The sequence below is a fragment of the Microtus oregoni genome, unplaced genomic scaffold (genome assembly GCF_018167655.1).
Source record: "Microtus oregoni isolate MIOR12 unplaced genomic scaffold, Mior012 000004F_ref0000308, whole genome shotgun sequence".
NCBI classification, from domain to species: Eukaryota; Metazoa; Chordata; class Mammalia; order Rodentia; family Cricetidae; genus Microtus; species Microtus oregoni.
Genome location: NW_024543063.1, coordinates 43,000,720 through 43,020,080, shown reverse-complemented (window position 1 = coordinate 43,020,080; position 19,361 = coordinate 43,000,720). Strand labels below are relative to the sequence as shown.

The 19,361-nt window shown below is 48.8% G+C and overlaps 1 protein-coding gene across 1 annotated transcript in view; it reads right to left on the bottom strand.

The window, feature by feature from the left end:
• Positions 1 to 19,361, bottom strand: part of Zfhx3 (zinc finger homeobox 3) — a 155,784-nt gene that overhangs the window by 22,131 nt on the left and 114,292 nt on the right. Inside the window, exons 5-6 of the mRNA XM_041650527.1 lie at positions 4,949 to 5,082; positions 4,544 to 4,744 (exon numbers count right to left, since the gene is read on the bottom strand). Coding sequence (XP_041506461.1) covers positions 4,544 to 4,744; positions 4,949 to 5,082 — 335 coding nt within the window. The remainder of the gene's footprint in view (positions 1 to 4,543; positions 4,745 to 4,948; positions 5,083 to 19,361) is intronic.

The following is a 19,361-nucleotide window of genomic DNA, read 5'->3' as shown; positions in this document are numbered from 1 at the left end:
GGCCGCTGGCCTACGGTGCCAGAGGACGCTGGGGTGCACTCTTCTGCCCACCTGTACCTCTGAATTCACTGGCCCGCCCCTCCACCTCCTCCCCACCCGTTTCCCTTCCAAAATGGCTCCTACATGGCTGTTTATATAGTTATTTATAATGCCTAAGACCTACACACACACACACCCCCAACAAAACTGTAGGCTACACTAACATTTATGCAGACCAGAATAAAAACATAGACCAGAACCTGAGTTTAAAAACTGAGAATGAGAAAGATTGCTAAGACAGGGAGGGGGGGAGTCAAGAAACACAAACAGTTATACACGTGCATGTGTGTACACACAGACGAGAGAGCTGGGGAAGAAAGAATTGGAGAGCATAGCTTCATTAGACCCCGAGAGGCAGGCAGTGGCAATATACCAAGGTCACTTCTAATTTAGACCATCTAATTGGCAAACAGGCTCCAAATGGCTATCATCTCACAGGGCTTGGAATTAATGAAGCCCGATTATTTTCATTACTTTCCTCTGAGACGGAGACAGTGAAAGAGCTGATGGGTTGGTGGGTGTGAGAGCCCCGGGGCCAGAGGGAGCAGAAGAGCCCCCTTGTGGGGGAGGGGGGAGCCTGCCCCTGAGATTCCCCACATGCATGGAGTGGAGAGAGTCAGAGATGCTGTTTAAAGATCACAGGAGACAAAACTATTGTCCCCGGAAGAGAGGCTGAGAGAAAACCCCAGGCGAGGCAGGGCCAGAAACACAGGAGAGACATCTGGGCGTGTATAAAACACGGAATAATGGTGGACCAGGAAAGAGGAGGAAGAGGGAGGGCTACAGGAAAAGGTGTTCCTGGCTCAGCCTCACTGCAGCTGTGAGGTCCCATTTTGTTAAGTGATTAAGGAACAAAGAAAATGTCCCCATATTAATGATCTAGGATCCCAGGGCTATGTCCTGTCACTTAGAAGACACTGATCAATTAGAATGATTTAAGAGTATTGAAATGCCTGGTGGGTGGTCTTTCCCATTCTTATTTAGGACCAAGAAACATGTGTCCCTAGGTGCTCATCCTCCTCCACCCCCAAAGAAGGAAAATACAGGGACAGGGTAGAAGTGCCACGGTTTCCCTCAATCTGAAGCCTCGGCGGGTCTGGGAATAAGACCTGGTTTCTTGAAATCAACATGGGGATGGGGGTTGCCCAGCCAAATGCAGAGAGGGGCCCTTGTCTCATTGCCCTGCAGCTGGAGAGATCCTCAGTAAAAAGATCCCCTTTGGGCTGTTGCCACCAGGCCACACAGAAGTGAGGGGCTGTGGGTGCGGCTTCCACAGTGGAGGGCCGGGGCTGCAAACCTTGCCAGCTGAGAGCATTTTCCAAGCCCCCTCATCAGTAAAAAGAAGGGGACCCATGGAAGACATAGATATGAGATGCAGAGCATAAGCAAGCAGCTGTTACCATAGCAACAGACATATTAGACACTGCAGGTTCCTGAAAGCTGTCTGATAAGGTATTATTAAATGAAGCCTCCTCAAAACACTCTCCACTTACAACGGAACGGAAAGACATTGCACAAAGTCACCTACTTCCATTTATCAGGGCAGAATTTACTCTCAGATGGACTGAAACCCAATACAAAGCCACTTCCTGGGACTGAATAAAAATTCTTCAGAACGCCTAGCTTTAGATACCCTGGTTGTGTCCTGCATCCACCGGGAGATGGTGCATCTGGAAGCCTTTGCCAGCATTTCCTATTCTGCAGCCAAAGCTGCCTGCCTGAGCTGCTCTGCTCACTGCCGTTTGCCTTGCTGTCCAGGATCCAAGACACGGCACGACTTCCTCCTCTTGGAGGCTGAGTGAGCAGACACGCTGGCTACCCCTTCACGGGAAACCCAGGAGGCTGACTTGGTGAAGAGACACCCTCATCACACTGCTTTCTGAGTGCCTGCTCCACTTGGCTACGCACAAACAGATAAACTGTCAGGAAGCCTAACCAATACTTTCCCAGGGCCAATTTTCTAATAAAATTACTGTAAAATACCCTTCAGGGACAGGATTTGCAGCCACAGGTTCATTAGCATCACTTAGTTGAAGAACGACTACAAATTCTGTTCTAACACCAAACTTTTCACAAGAACAGCTCTGGCCCCCGTTCAAGACTAGGAGCCTAGTCATGAACGAGGATTCTGGGTTCACCCTAGAGATTGGCTGCAGACCCCCTCAGTACTCGTGGTTCATCTGCTTGGGATGGAGAGGGAAACACATCACTTGTGAAACCATCCTCACGATCGGAAGAACCGGTCCCTGGGACAGCCGCGACACGACTCCGGCTTCCCAGGCAGACAGCGGCACATTAGAGCACCCCCACACCGTGCTTTGAAGTGGAGGGAGGCACTTAGACACTCGCATCTCTCATGCATCCTACGACTTTCAGCTTCCCTTCACAATCTATTACCCACCGATACCAGCAAACTCATTTCCTGGAACCAGCATGTTTCCCATAATTTGCACACTTCTCAGAAACGTCTAGAAAACATCTCTATTGTCTTTGGAAAACGAGGCACGTGGGGTTTCTATGCAAAGTATCGGGTTTGAGGCAGTGGTTTCTCCTACACAATCTCATCAGCGGGGGTTCGAGAACAAGCCAGGCAGCTACTTCTCCCAGGGTATTGCGTGTTCCCTGACACTGTCGTGCATGCTTTTGTATCTGCTCACTGTGACCAGGAGGGCCCGCAACAGGGCTTACTGAGATTTAGTGTGCACAGAGCAGGCTGGGGTGGCTGTGGGCTTGTTTTCATTGCTCTTTAAAAGGCTGAAAATCACTTCTCAACAGAGTGCTATTTAGTGGGTAATGTCTAGAACTACCTGAGAGATTGGGACCCAAGCAACACCGCAGTGATAACTGCCCTTGAAGATTTCACTGGCAAAGATTCATAGCGATCATGAAAATTATCACTTAAAATTTGCCTTTCTGGTTCTGTTATGAAACAGGACCACCTAAGCTGGCTGGTGGTGGTGCACACCTTTAATCCCAGCACTCCAGAGGCAGAGGCAGAGGATCTCTGTGAGCTCGAGGCCAGCCTGGTCTACAAAGTGAGTTCTAGAACACCCAGGTCTACACAGAGAAACCCTGCCTTGAAACACCAAACTAAATAAATAAAACATAAACATGAACTACACTGGGTATCTGGAATACAACGTACATAGTAGAGGGAGGAAAAACTATATTTTACTATCTAATGTATACTAGGCATGGAGATTAGTTCAGGTCCACAGTTGCTATACTAGATTCATATTAAACAACAAAAACAACCATCCAAGCAGAAGAAAAATGTAGCTAAGTAAAGAGAATGATTATTTCCCATGCCTCTTCTTGTTCTTTCAGTTTCCAGGGTTCTAGGCATGCAGAAAGTGAGATGAGGCCTGGGAAAAGCCCTTCTTATTTCCACAGCTGGTGGGAATTGCCTGGGAAACCTGCCATGCAGAAACCCTCGCCTACCCAGGAGGAAGACCCAATCCACTTACAGAGAATCTTTCCCTGGGATTTGCCAGCCTATCTGAAAATGCCCATGGAAAGTAAATTCACGCTTGAAAGCTCAGCCTATGCTATTTTAGAGTTTTCCATTGGCTGTTTCCTGTTCTCTTGGTATGTCAATCATCATGACCAAACATCCTTACACAACACGACTCATTAATTTTACATAACCAAATGGAATTGGAGATGCCTCAAAGTGATGGGCCTGCAACCTGCCCGTTCAACATGGGACTCAGAATGGACTACGTCTCTGGGAATTTCCACATGAACCATCAATTGTGTGGGCTTGTTCTCCCACTGCTGGACCAATGCTCCTTTAGAGGTGGGGATAAGCTCTGCTGTTTCTCCCACAGTGACCAGAAAGGACTTTCCTAGCTGTCCTAGCATAGCCGAAAGTATGACATTGCTACCAGGTACAGTGTTTTGAAGTTTTCACACTATGGTCAGTACTGATCTTTCGGCCATGTCCATGAGGGCCATTAAGAGTTAGCCTTTCAATGCACACGGGCACAACAGTCTCATGTCCAGATGTAAAGCCTGCACTCATGAACCAGCATGTCATGTCATAGCCAAATGGATGATTTTCCTCCTCTGAGAACAACTTGAGAAGGTCCCACACTCCAGCGTCATACCCAGAAGTGAAACACGTGGGTTTGAATCTCAGCTGACAAGTGACACACGGGGTTGAGTGACTTTGTTAAGACTCAGTTTCCCCATCTGTTCATGGGGATGTGTCAAAATTCTTCAAATAGAGTTGGCTTTGAGGGTGAAAAAGGTCATAATGAATGGGGGAGCCAGACAGACCCCAGACCATGCAATAAAGACCTGGAGACTGAACAATGACCTCTTGAACTGGGGCCACAACCCTGCCACACTGACACCAAGTGCAAGATGAGAACAGCAAAACCTTGGTCACGGAACTGGAACAATTCCCTCACCCTGGCTTTCTTGGCCAACAGGCAGATCTTGCTCATGTGACTGCCTGGCTTTTGACCTCTGAAGGAAGGAGACGCACAGGCCACCTTACCGTCATAATGAGCTTCTCCACGCAGTCCGGGGCCACACTGTGGAGGTGGGTGAGGTGCAGCTGGAGGTGGATCTTGTTGTTGAGCATGTCTTGGCACAGGGGACAGCGGAGCATGGGCTGCACCGAGTGCTGCGTCATGGCGTGCACCCGCAGCCGGTTCACGTCAGCGTTGCTGTACTTGCAGTAGGGACATTGGTACATCTGTGGGGACACACCCGCCACTCAGACCGAATCCTCTGTTCCCTCCCAGAATGGTGTCTGGTCCTTCCCCAAGCACCATGAAATTCATTCCCACCAACATCGAAAATAACCACACCCAAAGAGCATTCACTCCCATCAACATCTACGGCACCCCATGCAGCACCTAAAGCCCTCCCCCACGACGGCAGACCCCTCTGGCCTCACCTGTTCTGGTTTGACCTCTTCTGATGTTTTTGGCCTCTTCGAAGAGGGTGGAGTCTCGGAGCTACCTGGGAAGGAGATGCGCTTGGAGGTTGCAGGAGACTCTGTCAACTCCTTCTCTGCCTGACTGGACGGCGCTAAAAAAAAAGAAAAAGTAGAAGATGCAATACCGCAGCCAGAGCAGGTCATCTGGAGGAGGCTTTGTGCTGCACTCTGGGATAGCACAGGAAGGATGGCTTACCATGCATGCTGGGAAAGCCCTGTGTGTTTCTCCCCGTCCCACCCCCGCCCTGCCCCGTGAACTGAATGTTGAGCAGAGAAGGAAAGAACTTCAGTAAAGGGCCCTGGTGTCAGGCTGGTCTAAATTCAGTATCTTCCAAAGTCCCACTATCTAAACACAGCCTGCCGCATTATAAGAGGTTGGGGGAGAAAGGGACAGGTGGCGAAGTCTCACCAAATGCTTCACCAGCCTGAGGACCAGATACACCATAGAACTGAACAGCTATGTGCTCCCAACTATATAGTCGCACTTCTGGGGATCACGACATTGCCACAGGCTCAGTGGACAGCTACGTATTAACATGTTAACACTGTAATCCAGGTTCAGTGGTTGGCTTGGGGGGCGGGTAACTGAGGACTGCAGTGAGAAAGGGCGTGGCCTCGAGGTGTGACTGACTGAAGCAGCTCTGCAGATGCTCAGGGTCTTCAGAGTGGCTGGAAAGAGGCCAGTGCCCTTCCCGCTCACAAACCATTACAAGCCATAGTGCCCTTGCCTGCGCTGCTAAAAGCCAAAACAAGGCCCCCAGACAATACATGCAGAAGGGCACATGAAGCTTGAATATCACATAGTAGGGACAGAAAGGCTGGCAGAAGGATTTGCAGGAAGCAGAGAGAGGGACCTAGGAGATCTTGGTGAAGACAGAATGGGGCTCAAGGTTGAATGGGGAGAAGGGCTCCTCTAGAGCAAACAGAGACTCCTCTGTGGCGGGGCTTGCTCATCCCAGTCCTCCTTGCCAACAAAGGATGTGAAATTTCACTTTTTCCAGAATGTTGCTTAAAGCAGTACGGAAAAAACAAAACAAAAACCAAACCGAACCCCAAACAAAACAGAAAATGGGAATCCATATTTACCAGTGGTGAGGTTGTAAATTAATATATTCATTATGGAAATGAGGTTCCTCAAAGAGAAATCAACTTGAGGTTCCTCAAAGAACTAAAAGTAGAACTCCCGTATGCCCCAGCTAGTTGTTCCTGGGCACACACCCGGAGAAGTCCATACCTGACCACCGGGGTGTGTGCACCCTGGTGTCTATGGCTGGCTGTTCACTAAAGCAAGGGAATGGAACCAACCCTAGCTGTCCATGAGCAGGTGGATGGATAATGGAAATAAGGTGCATATATAAAATGGGATGCGATTTGTCACCAAAGAAAAAGGAACTCACAAAATTCACAAGAAAATAGACTGATTTAGACTGTGTAATATTAAGCAAAGTCATCTAATCTCAAAACCAAAGCTATACATTCTCTCTCACATGCAGATCCGAGCCTGTAACATGTATGTGAATGTATGTGAACAGATGTACGTGCAGGCACAGAGTAAGGCAGGAAGGAGAATAAGAAAGGTAGACATTAGATAATGAAGGGCAAGATGCAGATAAAGGACACATTCATCGCCATGGAGGGTGTAAAGCTACCCGTCTTTCTATTTCTAACTCTGTTACGGGTTTTTCAGCCTTCTGTAGCGGTGAAGAGCAGAAAATGCAATCGACAGCAAAAGTAGGAAGTGAAGCCCCCCCCCCCACACACACACACACCACGCACACAGCTACAGAACGGCTGCTCCAACTGTGACGCTGACAGCCACGTCTGGACTGGGTCTGGGCAAGAGCTTGTGTGAGTGGCTGCCGATGCTTTCCATCTGCAAGCTCTTTGAAATAATTTTATATAAAAAAAACTGAAAATGTGCATCACTGCCATTACAAACGATATGCCTCAGCATTAAGTCACTGTGTTAGAAAGCCCAAGGTGTAATCCATGGTAAAAGAGATTTCTGCCTCACTCTGTCTGTTATCCGACATGTACTTTCCCTTTATATTCGACCTTGAAGCCGCTTCTGCTGTGGACCTGAAGGTACTGTCATTATAGAGGTGTGCTTTCTTAAGAATTTGTATTGTATTAAATTTTCTTTACTTATTGTGTGTGTGTGGGGGGGCACATGCTTGCATCATGCGCACGCGTGTACGTGAAGAACAGAGGGCAGGTTGCCGGAGCTGGTTCTCATCTTCCAACACGGGGGACCTGGATTTTGAACTCGGGTTGTAAGCCTTGTTGGCAAGTGCCTTCGCCCACTGAACTACATACTTTAATAATAAATTATTCTTAAAAAATAAATTTTATTCATTGAAATCATAAGGCCATAAAATTTGTTTTTGAATTGCCAAATACAAGAAATATTCCAGGAAGTTGAGGCTCTTCCCAGAATGTATATTTTGTGACCTTTAACCCTGATATCTTGGTAACCTGGTCTCCTGAAGTTTGTGGGGCATCTATTATTCAAAAAGTACAAGGGCAGGCGTATTACACACAGACCCCCCCCCTCCTACTCCCAGCACAGATTCATAACAGTATTTTAATCTGTCTCGGATCGACTTCAAACCCATTCTGCTCTTAATGGGAGTTATTCGTTTTCAGCTGAAAGGTGATACATGACGGCGGGATATTTGATGTGATGGACTGGCTGCTGATTAACTGGGTGCTGTAACATAGTCCCCCGTGGCCCATTTCCCAGCTCCTGGCCCCCAGCAGGCCCTGGAGTGTCACAGCCCCAGCACGAACACTTCCCCAGCTGCAGGAGTTCCTTCGGCCACGAGCAAGTTCCTCATCCCCCCCCCCCACACACACACACACACTATTCTTCAAGTACACGCTACAGACGGTGAGCGGAAGCCACCGATGATAAGCTCTTTACAGGCTTGCTGCCCATCCGCTGCAGGGTGGCTGACCCCCGACCCCCACTGTTAGAGAAAACTGGCGGCCCGTAGCTTCTCAGTTGGGGATGGGAGCTCAGGAGCTTCTTCCCATTCCCTACTAGAATGTTGACTGGCTGCATCTTGAGCAGGCGTTGCGGCGGCAACCACACCTGCTGTGTGTTCATGGCTGCGGTGGATCCATCATGCCCAGAAGATACTGTTTTGCTTTCGCCTCATACCCAGAAGTACACAGATGGCACAGATTGGAGTCAACGGGAATGGGGACGATGATGATGACGACGATGATGAGGTGAAATAATAACATAGGACATGAAGTTGGGAGGGGTGGGAGATGGAGTTGGATCTTAGAGGAGCTAAAGGAAGGAGTTGAGGGTGAATATTATCCAAATACATTGTATGAAATTCTCAAAGAATTCCTAAAAATACTTTTAAAGCTTAGTTGTTCCAAGTCATCCTCTTTGCGCCCTTAGTTCCATCCCTAAGTGGTAAGGCATTAGAACTTCCGCTAGAAGAAGAGAGCCTCCTTCCAGCAGAGGCAACCAAGATACAGGTGCTACTCCGGGTGCCCATCCCTGCACAGTCGTGTGTTTGCTATGGGACAATGGTACGACCGACCCACTAAAGGCCTCCATCACTTGCCACCCCGCTACGAGAAGAGACGATTGTCTGGCTGCTCAATAGTGTGAATGAATGGGCAATGAGACTGAGACCACCCAGCCCAGCTCAGTCTCTCAGAGCTGAAAAGCAAACACCAGGGCAACCTCAGCTTCCTCGAAGGAACAAAGAGTCCATCCTCTCCCTTCAACTGGAACACAGGAAGTCTGGTGAGGGGGCAGAGGTGAGAACTCTCGTATCTGAAGCTACTATTCCTTCCCTTGGTGTGGTGGTGGTGGGGATCTTTGCTGCCCTTCTCTCCCCATAAACCCCCAACTGCTCTGGGATCCTAAAGCTTCTTCTGCCACCGTGAGCTACAGAGCTGTTACAAAGGGTTTGAAAAATCAAATCAAATCGGCACATGGGCTCCCTCAGTCCTCTTTCTTCCCAGAAACTCAATAGTCTGGCTATGTACGAAATATTATACCCACAGGTACACAAACTTCCAGCTTATCTTCTTTCTACCCAAGACGACTTAACATTATTACTAAATAAAATCTGCCCAGAAGTGGACATTAGACACCCCCACACAGCTCCCCAAGTCCTGTATTTAAAAGAAAAGGAGGGAGGAAGGGACGGAGGGAGAAAGAGAGGGGGGGAGGGATAGAGGAAGAAAGAGAGAGAAGACAAGCATGTACTCAGTCTCCTGTATGTACTGGCAAGTGTGGGGAGACTGCTCTTCAGAGTCAGACCAAGAAGATCTGACACTAGCCCCTCCCTCACTCGACCTCGGACATAAAATCTAATCCCTAGCAAGTCTGGGTTAGAACTCTTTGTATAATTTCTGCATGTAGCCAACAGTTCTCCATCAACATGAGGAGAGGAGGAGCTGTGACCACCAGGAAAGAAAGGAACTATGGTTCTCTGCTCTAAAGACATCTCTAAATTCTATCTTAAACTCTAGAAAAGGATGTTACAATATAGAAAACATCATTTAAAAAAAAAATCAATGGCTGGTTACTCTTAGTCTTCTCTGATGTCACGGCAGCGAGGAGGAAACAGATGGACCTCAGAAACATGGTTTCCACTATCAGTGAGTGGAATCTTTGCAGCTAACAGACAGCAACAACAGAGACTACCTGACGCCGTCTTTATAAGAATGATTAAACGAAAGGGAAACAATCAAGCCAGGCATGGAGGCACAGCTACTTGAAGGGCAGAAGCAGTAGGATTTTGTAGGTTTCAGCCTGAGCAACTTAGCGAGACTCTGTCAAAAATAAAGCCCAGGGGCAGTGGCTGGCGGGGGGAGGGCTAGCCACTCTCAATTCCTAATACCTGGGCTGGGGATGAGGAAACAAGCAAGCAAAAACTGGTATTATACAACAGGGCACGATCTAGTAAGTGACTACACTGCCATTCCTGTGTGTATTACAGATATTAAAATGATTGCTATGAAAAAATCAGAAGTACAGGTCAGAGAAGATGAAATGTACATTATATTCTGTTATAGGTAAACCATAAGAATTGGAGGGAAAAGATAGAAAGTGATTATCTCTTTTAGGTAACAGCATTAGGTTAATTTCCTATGTTTACTGAGTAGCTACATTATTTTAAATATTATAATTAAATGACTTAGCACTTAAATTCAGCTGTCCGTGAAAAAACGGGTTTTTTGGATCCATGCTGTGTAAAACAGCAGGGGGTAATTTTTTTTAAAAAAAAAAACTTTGCTGTTTAAGGCAGGTTTGTTTTTTCCCTTTTGGCATTTAGGTCATATGAAAATACTTTAAATCTCCATGAATCCTCACAGGAAACATGCTGGGCTCCCAGCTATGCGAAGGGACCAGAATGTGGTACGGAATCAAAGGACACATGCATGGTGCATGGCACACTACCTAAGGCAAGGCAGATGAGATTCTGGGACAGTGGAAAGCTGGGAAGAACCGCTTACTAACCCTAACATGAGATTCTGGGACAGTGGAAAGCTGGGAAGAACCGCTTACTAACCCTAACATGAGATTCTGGGACAGTGGAAAGCTGGGAAGAACCGCTTACTAACCCTAACAGGTCACACGTACAGACTCAGGAGCTGGGAGTTAGGGTCTCCCTGCCCAGCTTACTCATCAAACACCAGCATGTCGCTGTCACAGCTTCCTGTCATAGTCTTCTAAATCGTGGTGGACGGGCCACTAAACCTGACAGGGACAAATACTGAAAGGAGGTGGCCTGATTCCTGCTTCTCTGTCACTGAGGCCATGAGATTCCTCTACATTCAAGGGGGAAACATGGCACTGCACATGACTTCTTTAGCGGGGGAAACCATTTGTGAACGGAGACATCCACCTAGAATCCACCTCTGTATATACTTTGACCTTATTGCATTTGTCTGGCAAGTATTTATTTAACTTCTAAAAACAATTATCAGTATGTTTTATTATTAATAATTATTAGTAAGTTATTCCTTTTCCATTCATGTGAAGGAAGAGGAGGAAGAAAGCTCATTTGAAACCATGAAAGTTTGCTTGTAGTTTTCTTCTCTCTCTCTCTCTCTCTCTCTCTCTCTCTCCCCCCCCCCCCTTCCCTCCCTCCCTCCCTCCCCCCTCCCTCTTTTCTTTTTGGATACAGGGTCTCTCTATATAGTCTTGGCTGTCTTGGAGCTCTCTATGTAGACCAGGCTGGCCTTGAACTCACAGAGATCAGCCTGTCTCTGCTCCCCAAGGGCTGGGATTAAAGGTATGAGCCACCATGCTCAGCACTTGCTGGTAGTTTTTGGGGAATGGTTTTATGATGTTTGAACCCATCTGTTGTTAGGAACAGCGTCCATTTAAGGGCAGGGCTTCCGATGTGTGGAGCGCATGGGAACACAGCATCCAAGTGCCAGTCTCTGTAACTCTGGAGGAAAGAGTCTTCCTGGAACAAATGCTTCCCCAACCTCAATCTCCTCTCACAAATTCTGAACCCGAGTCACTGAAATTCAAAAGACAACAGGGTTGGAGGTATGGCCCCCGTGGACTGTGGACTCCATGGGGTGGTACATGTTTCTTTCTCATCTAGGGCCATGGGCCATGTGATGCTGAAACCGAGGAAGGCAAGGGCTTTGTGAGAAACACGGAGGAGGAGAGTGAAAGGGACTGTAAGGTCCAAGTTTCCGGTTTCCTCAAAATGTTAGGCAGGAACTGCTTGAAATCTGAGAAGACCGAGGTACTGGTGGAGTTGCCTTCTGTGTTCCCATGCAAAATCCATCCTCCCACCAGTTTAACTGGCATGGGGGGCTGCTGGCATGGTGGACACCATGGTGTGACAGGCCAGCTTCCCTTTGACCAGAGTTACTACCTTGGGGAGATCCTGAGTAGGGCCAAGCTGTCCACATGACTTGGAAGTTCCTTCTCCACTGCCCCTCTTGGGGTCACCTGAAGGTTCTATTTACCAATGTGCTGAGTTTCTTCATTTGTGGGGCCCTGGGGTGAGCCCACTGAACGCTTGGGATACCACAGGACAGTCGTGAGTCCAGAGGCTGACACCCGCCCCCACTTTGCAGCATCCGACTCACGGCTGAAGCAAAGCTGACAGCCCCTCCATCTAAACTTCCATCTCCCAAACCAGCAGCGTAATGGAGGAGCCAATTAAATGATTATTAATTCATGTTACTTTCCGTAAGCCAGAGGTTCTCACCGCCTTGCATTCCGTAAACCAGCTTGCCACCTGCCCCAGAAATTTACAGCAATCTTTTATCTACCTCCATTGACTAGTGGGAACTTTTTTTCCCTCCTCACACAACTTCTTATTAAAGTGTTAGAGTTGGGACAGCTACACACGGATGGGGATGTTTCACTAGATCTGAAAGTGGCCATGCAGCTCAAGGCTCTCGTTAAAGGAAAGGCGAGGTGCGTTCTCCCCGTCAGCCCTTCTCCCTCGGCTTCTCGCAGACCTCCAACTCCCTCTCAGCAGCGCAAGTGCGGTGCCTCCAGAGGACTTTGTGATCTTCATGCTGTCGATGTGAGGGGAGCTGATCTTGGCGCTTGCTGCCGTTCCTTGTTCCCTGGGGGACAAGCTGGGCTTCCTGATTCTGTGCTGGAGAGCTACTGAGCTTGCTAAGTGGCCAGAGATCTGGCTAAACTCTCTTCCTCCGCTAATTCAGAGAGCAACATTCCTCTGAAGAGTCTGCCTTGCTGCCAGCTGTCTTTAGGCGTGCACGGTCTCCTTCTGCCTCCAGCCAGACACTTCAAGATGCTTTGGAGAGGGTTGGGAGAGAGCTCCAGTGAACAGAGGCAGGCCTCTGAAGACACAGCAGGGGAGGGGCGACATGCTCCTGCTAAGAACTGGAGCTTCTCCTCCATGCCTGACAACAGCCTACTGGCGCGTCTCCTTGGGAATGGCACCCCAAGTTGTGTTTCTCTATAGGAAGCAGGTCTCTAGGAGGCAGGTTCAAGGGTCATCGGCCCCAGAGTGAAAGACAGTGCCTGCACTGGTTCAGCATGCCATAAGGGTCTCACTAATGAAGACTTTGTGTTTCTAGAAAGACCTTTTCAAAGAAATCTTTTGAGTTCAGTACGGATGGGTACAACTGTAACTTAAGGAGATTAATTTCTCTCTATCAACTCGGCTATAAACAAGACAGGGTAGCGCCTGAAAACCATCTCAGACACCACTGCGTCCCCTTTCCCTCTGAAACACGCACTGGTCCACAAGAAGCTTCGAGGACAGAGCAGGTATAGGCCGTGTATCCAATGCCACTTACAAGCTGTGCTTCTTGAAGATTCCCCAGGCTTGAATCTCTGTCACTGTGACAGCACCCTTCCGTCCCCCACCTCTATCACCTACCACTGCTGGTGTCAGCTGCCCAGACTCAGCACCTGCACCTACCTCTTCTAGGGACATCCCCATCTTCTGTCAAGCTCAGTTCTCTCTGGTCGAGAAGGAACTCAGGACTTGGCGGATAAACAAACAACTCTAGCTTTTGTCTCTGGGATTGCAGCCCTCGGCTCTGGGAACACCAGAGAGGGTCCAAATTCCTTGCAAGGCTCAATGAATGCAAGGCCCTACCAGAAGAGGCTCTGATTCTGTAGGGCTCTCTGAGCCAGAGAATGCCTTTCCAGAAAGTTCCCTGGCGAGGCAGGTGTTCCAGGGACCACACTTGGAAAACGGCTACCCAGATCAGCGCTTGTTGTCACTGGTAGGAGTCATAACGAATTCTGCTCTAACTTGGATTAAGGTCAAGAGTCTGACAAGCACAGCAACCTGCCAGTCCCCTCTCCGTGACTATGGCGACTTGAGACTTTCGGCTTAGTTTGGGGAGAAGAGGCAGGCCTGGTCTTAGTGCCAAGTGTCTCTGGCCAAAGGTGAGGGATTACATGTAGTTGTCCCTCACCTATTCACTCTAAAAGCAAATACAGACACATTTTCAAAGTCAGAAATAGAGAGAGAGCATCACCTCCACGCATTCGATCTGTTTGCTCTGTGACCCAGAATGTCAGGGTGCCTTGTTTTGAGAAATCTCTTCCCATAGGTCCTGAGAAACCTGGCAAAAGCCGTAGGTTCCTCTCACTTTGCCCAAAGGGGCAGGGCCAGCCTTTCTGCCTATGTACCGGCAAGCCGTCCTGGCCAAAGTCCCCTAAACTTCAACCCTGGGAGGATGTACAGATGCACATTAACTTCTGTTTGCACAAGTTTGCCTCTGGGAGTGGAGATCTGGCAATATCCTGAGCTGTGGGGTCTCTGTCCTGCCAGTAAGCGGTCTCTCTGGAGCACACTGGAAGCCTCGTGGTGGAACGGCACGCCCGTGTTAACTGGTGGATGCCACGGCAGCTGCCGCTTTGTATCTTCGGGGAGGAAACAGTACTATATTCTACATCAGAGGCATCAATCTGCTGCCCTAATTCCTTGTTGAAATATGCATAAGGCTGCTTAACTACTACGCTGATTTGAGCTCCCAAAAGGACATCTTGTATTTCCGCTTGCGAGACACCTTGCTCCCTTCTGTGTCAGGCTTGTGAATGAAGCACCAGTCAAAACAGCCACCACCTCATTTAGACCAGCCCAGCTGTCTTGACTATTGGAGAACTTCTAGGCACTGGTTACCACCGGGAGCCCGGCTCGTGTCAGGTGGCAGGGACCTGAGAAGTGTTCCTGATTCCTCACCTGGAAGCAGTCAGCCAACTCTGCCTGCCTCTGGCCTCATGTCAGTTCCTACAAAGCATCCTGTCAGCCCCTGGCTTTAGACATGCTGCTTGCTGCTGTGGCCACAGGGAGAGGATACAGTCTGGTCTGTATTCACCGTGTTCCCCTTGGGCTTCATGACATGACGATAATGACCATGGAGCAACCAGAGGTGGATTCACACAGGGTGCACATCAGTGGGACATGCTAGTCACTTCAGCACTAAACAGACTGAGGCAGGGGAATCTCAAGGTCACAGATATTCTGGGCTCCATAATACACTGATTTAAAAACCTACAACAAAACAGCAAAAACTCAACGGAGACACAATTCATGGGACCAGGCCAAAGGTAATTAGTTAACGGAAGTCCTTCAGTCTTCATAGGCTCAAGCATCCTTTAGGCCAGCGAGGGTCAATCTCTGTAGGTTCCAAGCGTAGGTCCCAAAGATGCAAATATAATCACACTCTCCCAGTGCTCTCCTAGTTCAAACCTAACGTCCTCGGGTTTTGACTAAGTTCATTCACCAAAGAAACCACAGCAGCTTGGGAATGTGCCCATGACGACAGGACCACCAAATGAAACCTCCCCTGACAAAGCAGCTTTCTCCTTGACCCTGCTGTAGCCTTGTCAGCAAACGGAAATCTTGTCCCCTTTTCTAGCATTTGGGGGAGACTGGGGAGGCCCCTGTCAGTCATCTTTGTCAGCACGGAAAGCGAGGTGTGTACAGCTGCCTGAGTTGTCACACAGTCTCTGTGTGTGGCTTGCTCACGGCACTCCCAAAGCTACCGGATGTGTCCACAGGGGAGATGGTTCCCATATCCCTTTGGGGAGGGTTCAAACCTGCTCCTTTTCCACGTGCCTGTTTTTTTCCTGGGCCGAGTCCTGATGGAGGAAGGTCATTGGTAATAAACAAACTGCCTTGGCCCATTTTGATAGGCCATCCCTTAGGTGGGTGGAGTAGGCAGAACAGAAAGCTGGGAGGAAGAGGAAGTGAGCTCAGACTCGATAGCTCTCCTCTAGGGGGGCAGATGCCTCAGACAGAGGCCATGCTCCCCGCTCCCGGGCAGACACGATGAACCAAGCCGCCAGGTCAGACATGCTGAATCTTTCCTGGTAAGACGGGTGCTACACAGTTTATTAGAGATGGGTTGATCGGGATATCAGAATTAGCCAGTAAGGGCTAGAGCTAGTGGGCCAAGCAGTGTTTGAAAGAATACAGTTTGTGTGTTGCTATTTTGGGTAAAGCTACCCAGTGGCGGGAGCTGGGTTGGCGGAATGCAACCGGCAGCTCACTACAACAGAGTCCCCTTGATAGGAAGTTACCAGTCCTCGTCGCCAGGGAATAAGGCACGGTGGTCCCTGCAGCTGCTTACACCTGGATCAGATCCCGGCTGGGAGACTATGAGCACTTTATTGAGGGCACTGAACCTGCAGTCACCTCCACGTGGGCACAGGGCTTCGAGGAACCGACCAAAGGGGAGGTCAACCACAGGGTCTAGGGCGCTGGAAAAGTCTCAGACACTTGTTCCACGGGTTTCATTTTTAGAAGTGTCTGGGAATAGGAGCCCACGCGGGGTGGTGAAACCATATGAAAGAGGGTCCCTGGTTTTAGGACAAGTGAAAGCATCCTAAATTTATTTTTTATGTACAGCAATTGAAATACTTCTGCTACCCCAAGGGCTGGATGCCCTAAGCAGAAAGTAGAGTCATTTATATTTCAAAGTCCTCATGCCGCGCTATTTAATAAACAGATACCGGGGCCATTTCTGAGCAGTGCTAAGCAGCACACACGAAACTCAGTAGAAGCCATGTGAGTTGCCACCCATCACATACACAGCTGACAATTACATGGCATCTTAAAAAGCACAGGATTTGTAAGGTCTTCTCCATTTTTCATATAATAAAAGAAAGTAGCTATGTTATACAGTCTTCAGTTTATAAGGTAGGGGATGGATGTCTGACCTAGAAGGTTAAAGGACCCGCTGGTGCGTCATGGAGAAAGCTAATCAGAGCTCTGAACCCAGGAGGTCCTAATCTACAGCACGCAGTTCTCTAGCTGCAAAAATCAAGATAACAGGGGACCCGAGAAGAATAGCTGTGCCTAAGAAAAGTGATGTCCCATGAGGCACTGGGGTATGTTTTAAAAAAAAAAAACAAACAAACCTGCTATGGTTCTCACAGAAGCCCTTCATGAAATCTGAAGCTCAAAACAAGGCAGGGAAGATCGACAGGGCCGCAGAGTGAGAATCACAAGCTCGTCATTTCCTTGGGTGCGCACGTGGGCAGAGGCCAGAAGATAACCGGAGCTGTCATTTCTCAGGTGCCGTCTTCCTGTGGCCCGCAAGGCACCCAATGGGCTAGGGAGCTGGTCAGTAAGTCCCAGGGATCCACCTGCCTCCAGCTCCCTGGAGCTGAATTATAGCTACATGCCCCACACCCAGCAATTTTAAAACATGGGTTCTGAGGTTCCAACTCACAAAGCCAAGCGCCTGCTGGCAGAGCTACCTTCCGGACCGCTGTAAAGTGTTTTCCATAGCGATGAACAATGGTTTACACCTTCATTTATGTGCCATGCCCCTAATCTATACCTGAAGAGTGATTCTCGTTACATCGTGCATGATTATCTGATTACACACGACACGTCTGTTACAAAGTCGCTTACATTTCTTTGCATGTCTACACACACACACACACACACACACACACACACACACACATTCAATTGATAGGTCCTATCACGGACGACTTAACAATATAATTCTCAGAGCCAAGCTTTGAATTACTGGAACTCAGGCAAGTCTAGCTACATACCACACCCTAGATCTATTTTTCCGTACCACCGTAAAAATAGTTGCTGGTTTGCTGTCAGCCGTGAGGCAGGACTCTGCCTGCAGTGACTGCAAGCAGCCAAGCTCTGCTAAAAGCGGTCCGAAAATGGATGAGGGGGTGGGGGTACAAGTGGACCCTGGAAAGGCTGACAGCTACACAATTTCCAGCCGTGTGAAAACAGAAACCTGTGTCGCCTGCAAGGACACGAAGCAGGCCACGCCAACACGGCTCCCGGCATCCCCTCACTCCTACTAGACTGCAGAGGCAAACCGACTTTGGGGTGAGGTAGAGAAGGAAGCGAGAGCCAGAATGATACGGAACCAGACTCCTTCTGTCGAGGGGTGTATGGTGCTGGGGAATGAGATGGCTCCCAGCCACACAGAGCTGGCTGGCCATTTGCTCGCGCGGCACTGTCACTGTTACTGTTACCCACACCACGCTGGGCTGTGATGACCGTGTTCACAGAAACGTGGGACTAGGAGAGGGTCTGCAGTCTTTGACATCCCACCGAGAGGCGTGGGCTTGCTGCTATCTGACCCCACAGAGAAAGCCTGTTCGAACCCTTTACCCAGTCCCGTGCCGTGTTACAGACCCACACATTAGCAAGACCTTTGGGAAACGTTACTGGTGCTCTGACTTTAGTAGCAAATATTCTTGGAGGTTATATTACCCCATCAGCAATGCTTCTGCTGGTTAAACATCTACGGTCCCAGAATTTTAAGCTCTGGAATTTGGTTCAACTCAGTATTTTATGGGCCGGGCAACTGAAGGTCAAAGACCTAAGGTCACGCATGGAAATGAACCTATGGCTGCCAACACCTGCTAGCCCAGACCTTTCCTCAACTTGTGTTCCCTCTTAGCATACACCTTGTTTTACCTCCGTGTAGCTGACTGAATTAAAAACAGAGGAGGGGGAGGAAGGGAAGGAGGGAAGGCGGTGGTGGTGGGTAGACGGGGAGAAGGCAGCAGCCCCTTCTAGGCTGTGACGGATTCCGTTTTGGGCATTGAGTCCCTTATACTGTGGCATCTCTATACAGTGCTGTAGACAACAGAGAACAGGGAGGGCTGATAATAGATTTCCACCACGATGCGCCTGCCCTGCTTTTTTTTTTTTCAGACTGAGTAATTAGAAGGGCAGTGGCTCCGCAGGAATTATTCATACGCGGCAAGAGCCGTGCACTATACATTTATGTTAAACATGTCAAACCCGATTGAAATCATGCCTGCCAGCGCCGGCGCCCACAAACACGCTCTCCGCTCACGGCCGCCCATTAATACCTCCTCTAACAGCCATCTCCCATAGATTCCAATCATGGATGCTCCGTTGCACTAATTGCTCCGAGTTAGGTGAGCATCGTGGATTTAAAAAAAAAAAAAAGAGTAAAGTCCCTTTGGGCCCTTTCTCCAGAAAAGAGAAAGCATTCCGCTACAGTTCTAACGGAAAATCTAACAAAAATATACACAGGAGCACCAATTTAGAGACATTTTAGAGCAGCGCCGTGCCTCTGTTTTAGGCTGAGCTGGTGCTCTGACCCCCTCTGCCCCGCCCCTTTACAACACCCTGGCATCCCCTGGTCATCCTGTCTCAAGTCCCCTTAGGCAGACTCCGAAGCTCTGTGGCTAGAGACCATGGTGGCTGTAGCCTTTCAATAACCATCTCACTGTGGTTCTTCGCCAACAGCTCAATCTTGTCCCCTAATTATTGGTGATAAAAGCACCACATTAATTGTATAATTAATTTATAGCAATTAATGATTGACTTGGCTAATCACAGCGTTAATCACTGTTTAGTGGGGGACACAGGGGGCTCTTCAATCTCAAACGCTCACACTCAAATCCACTCCA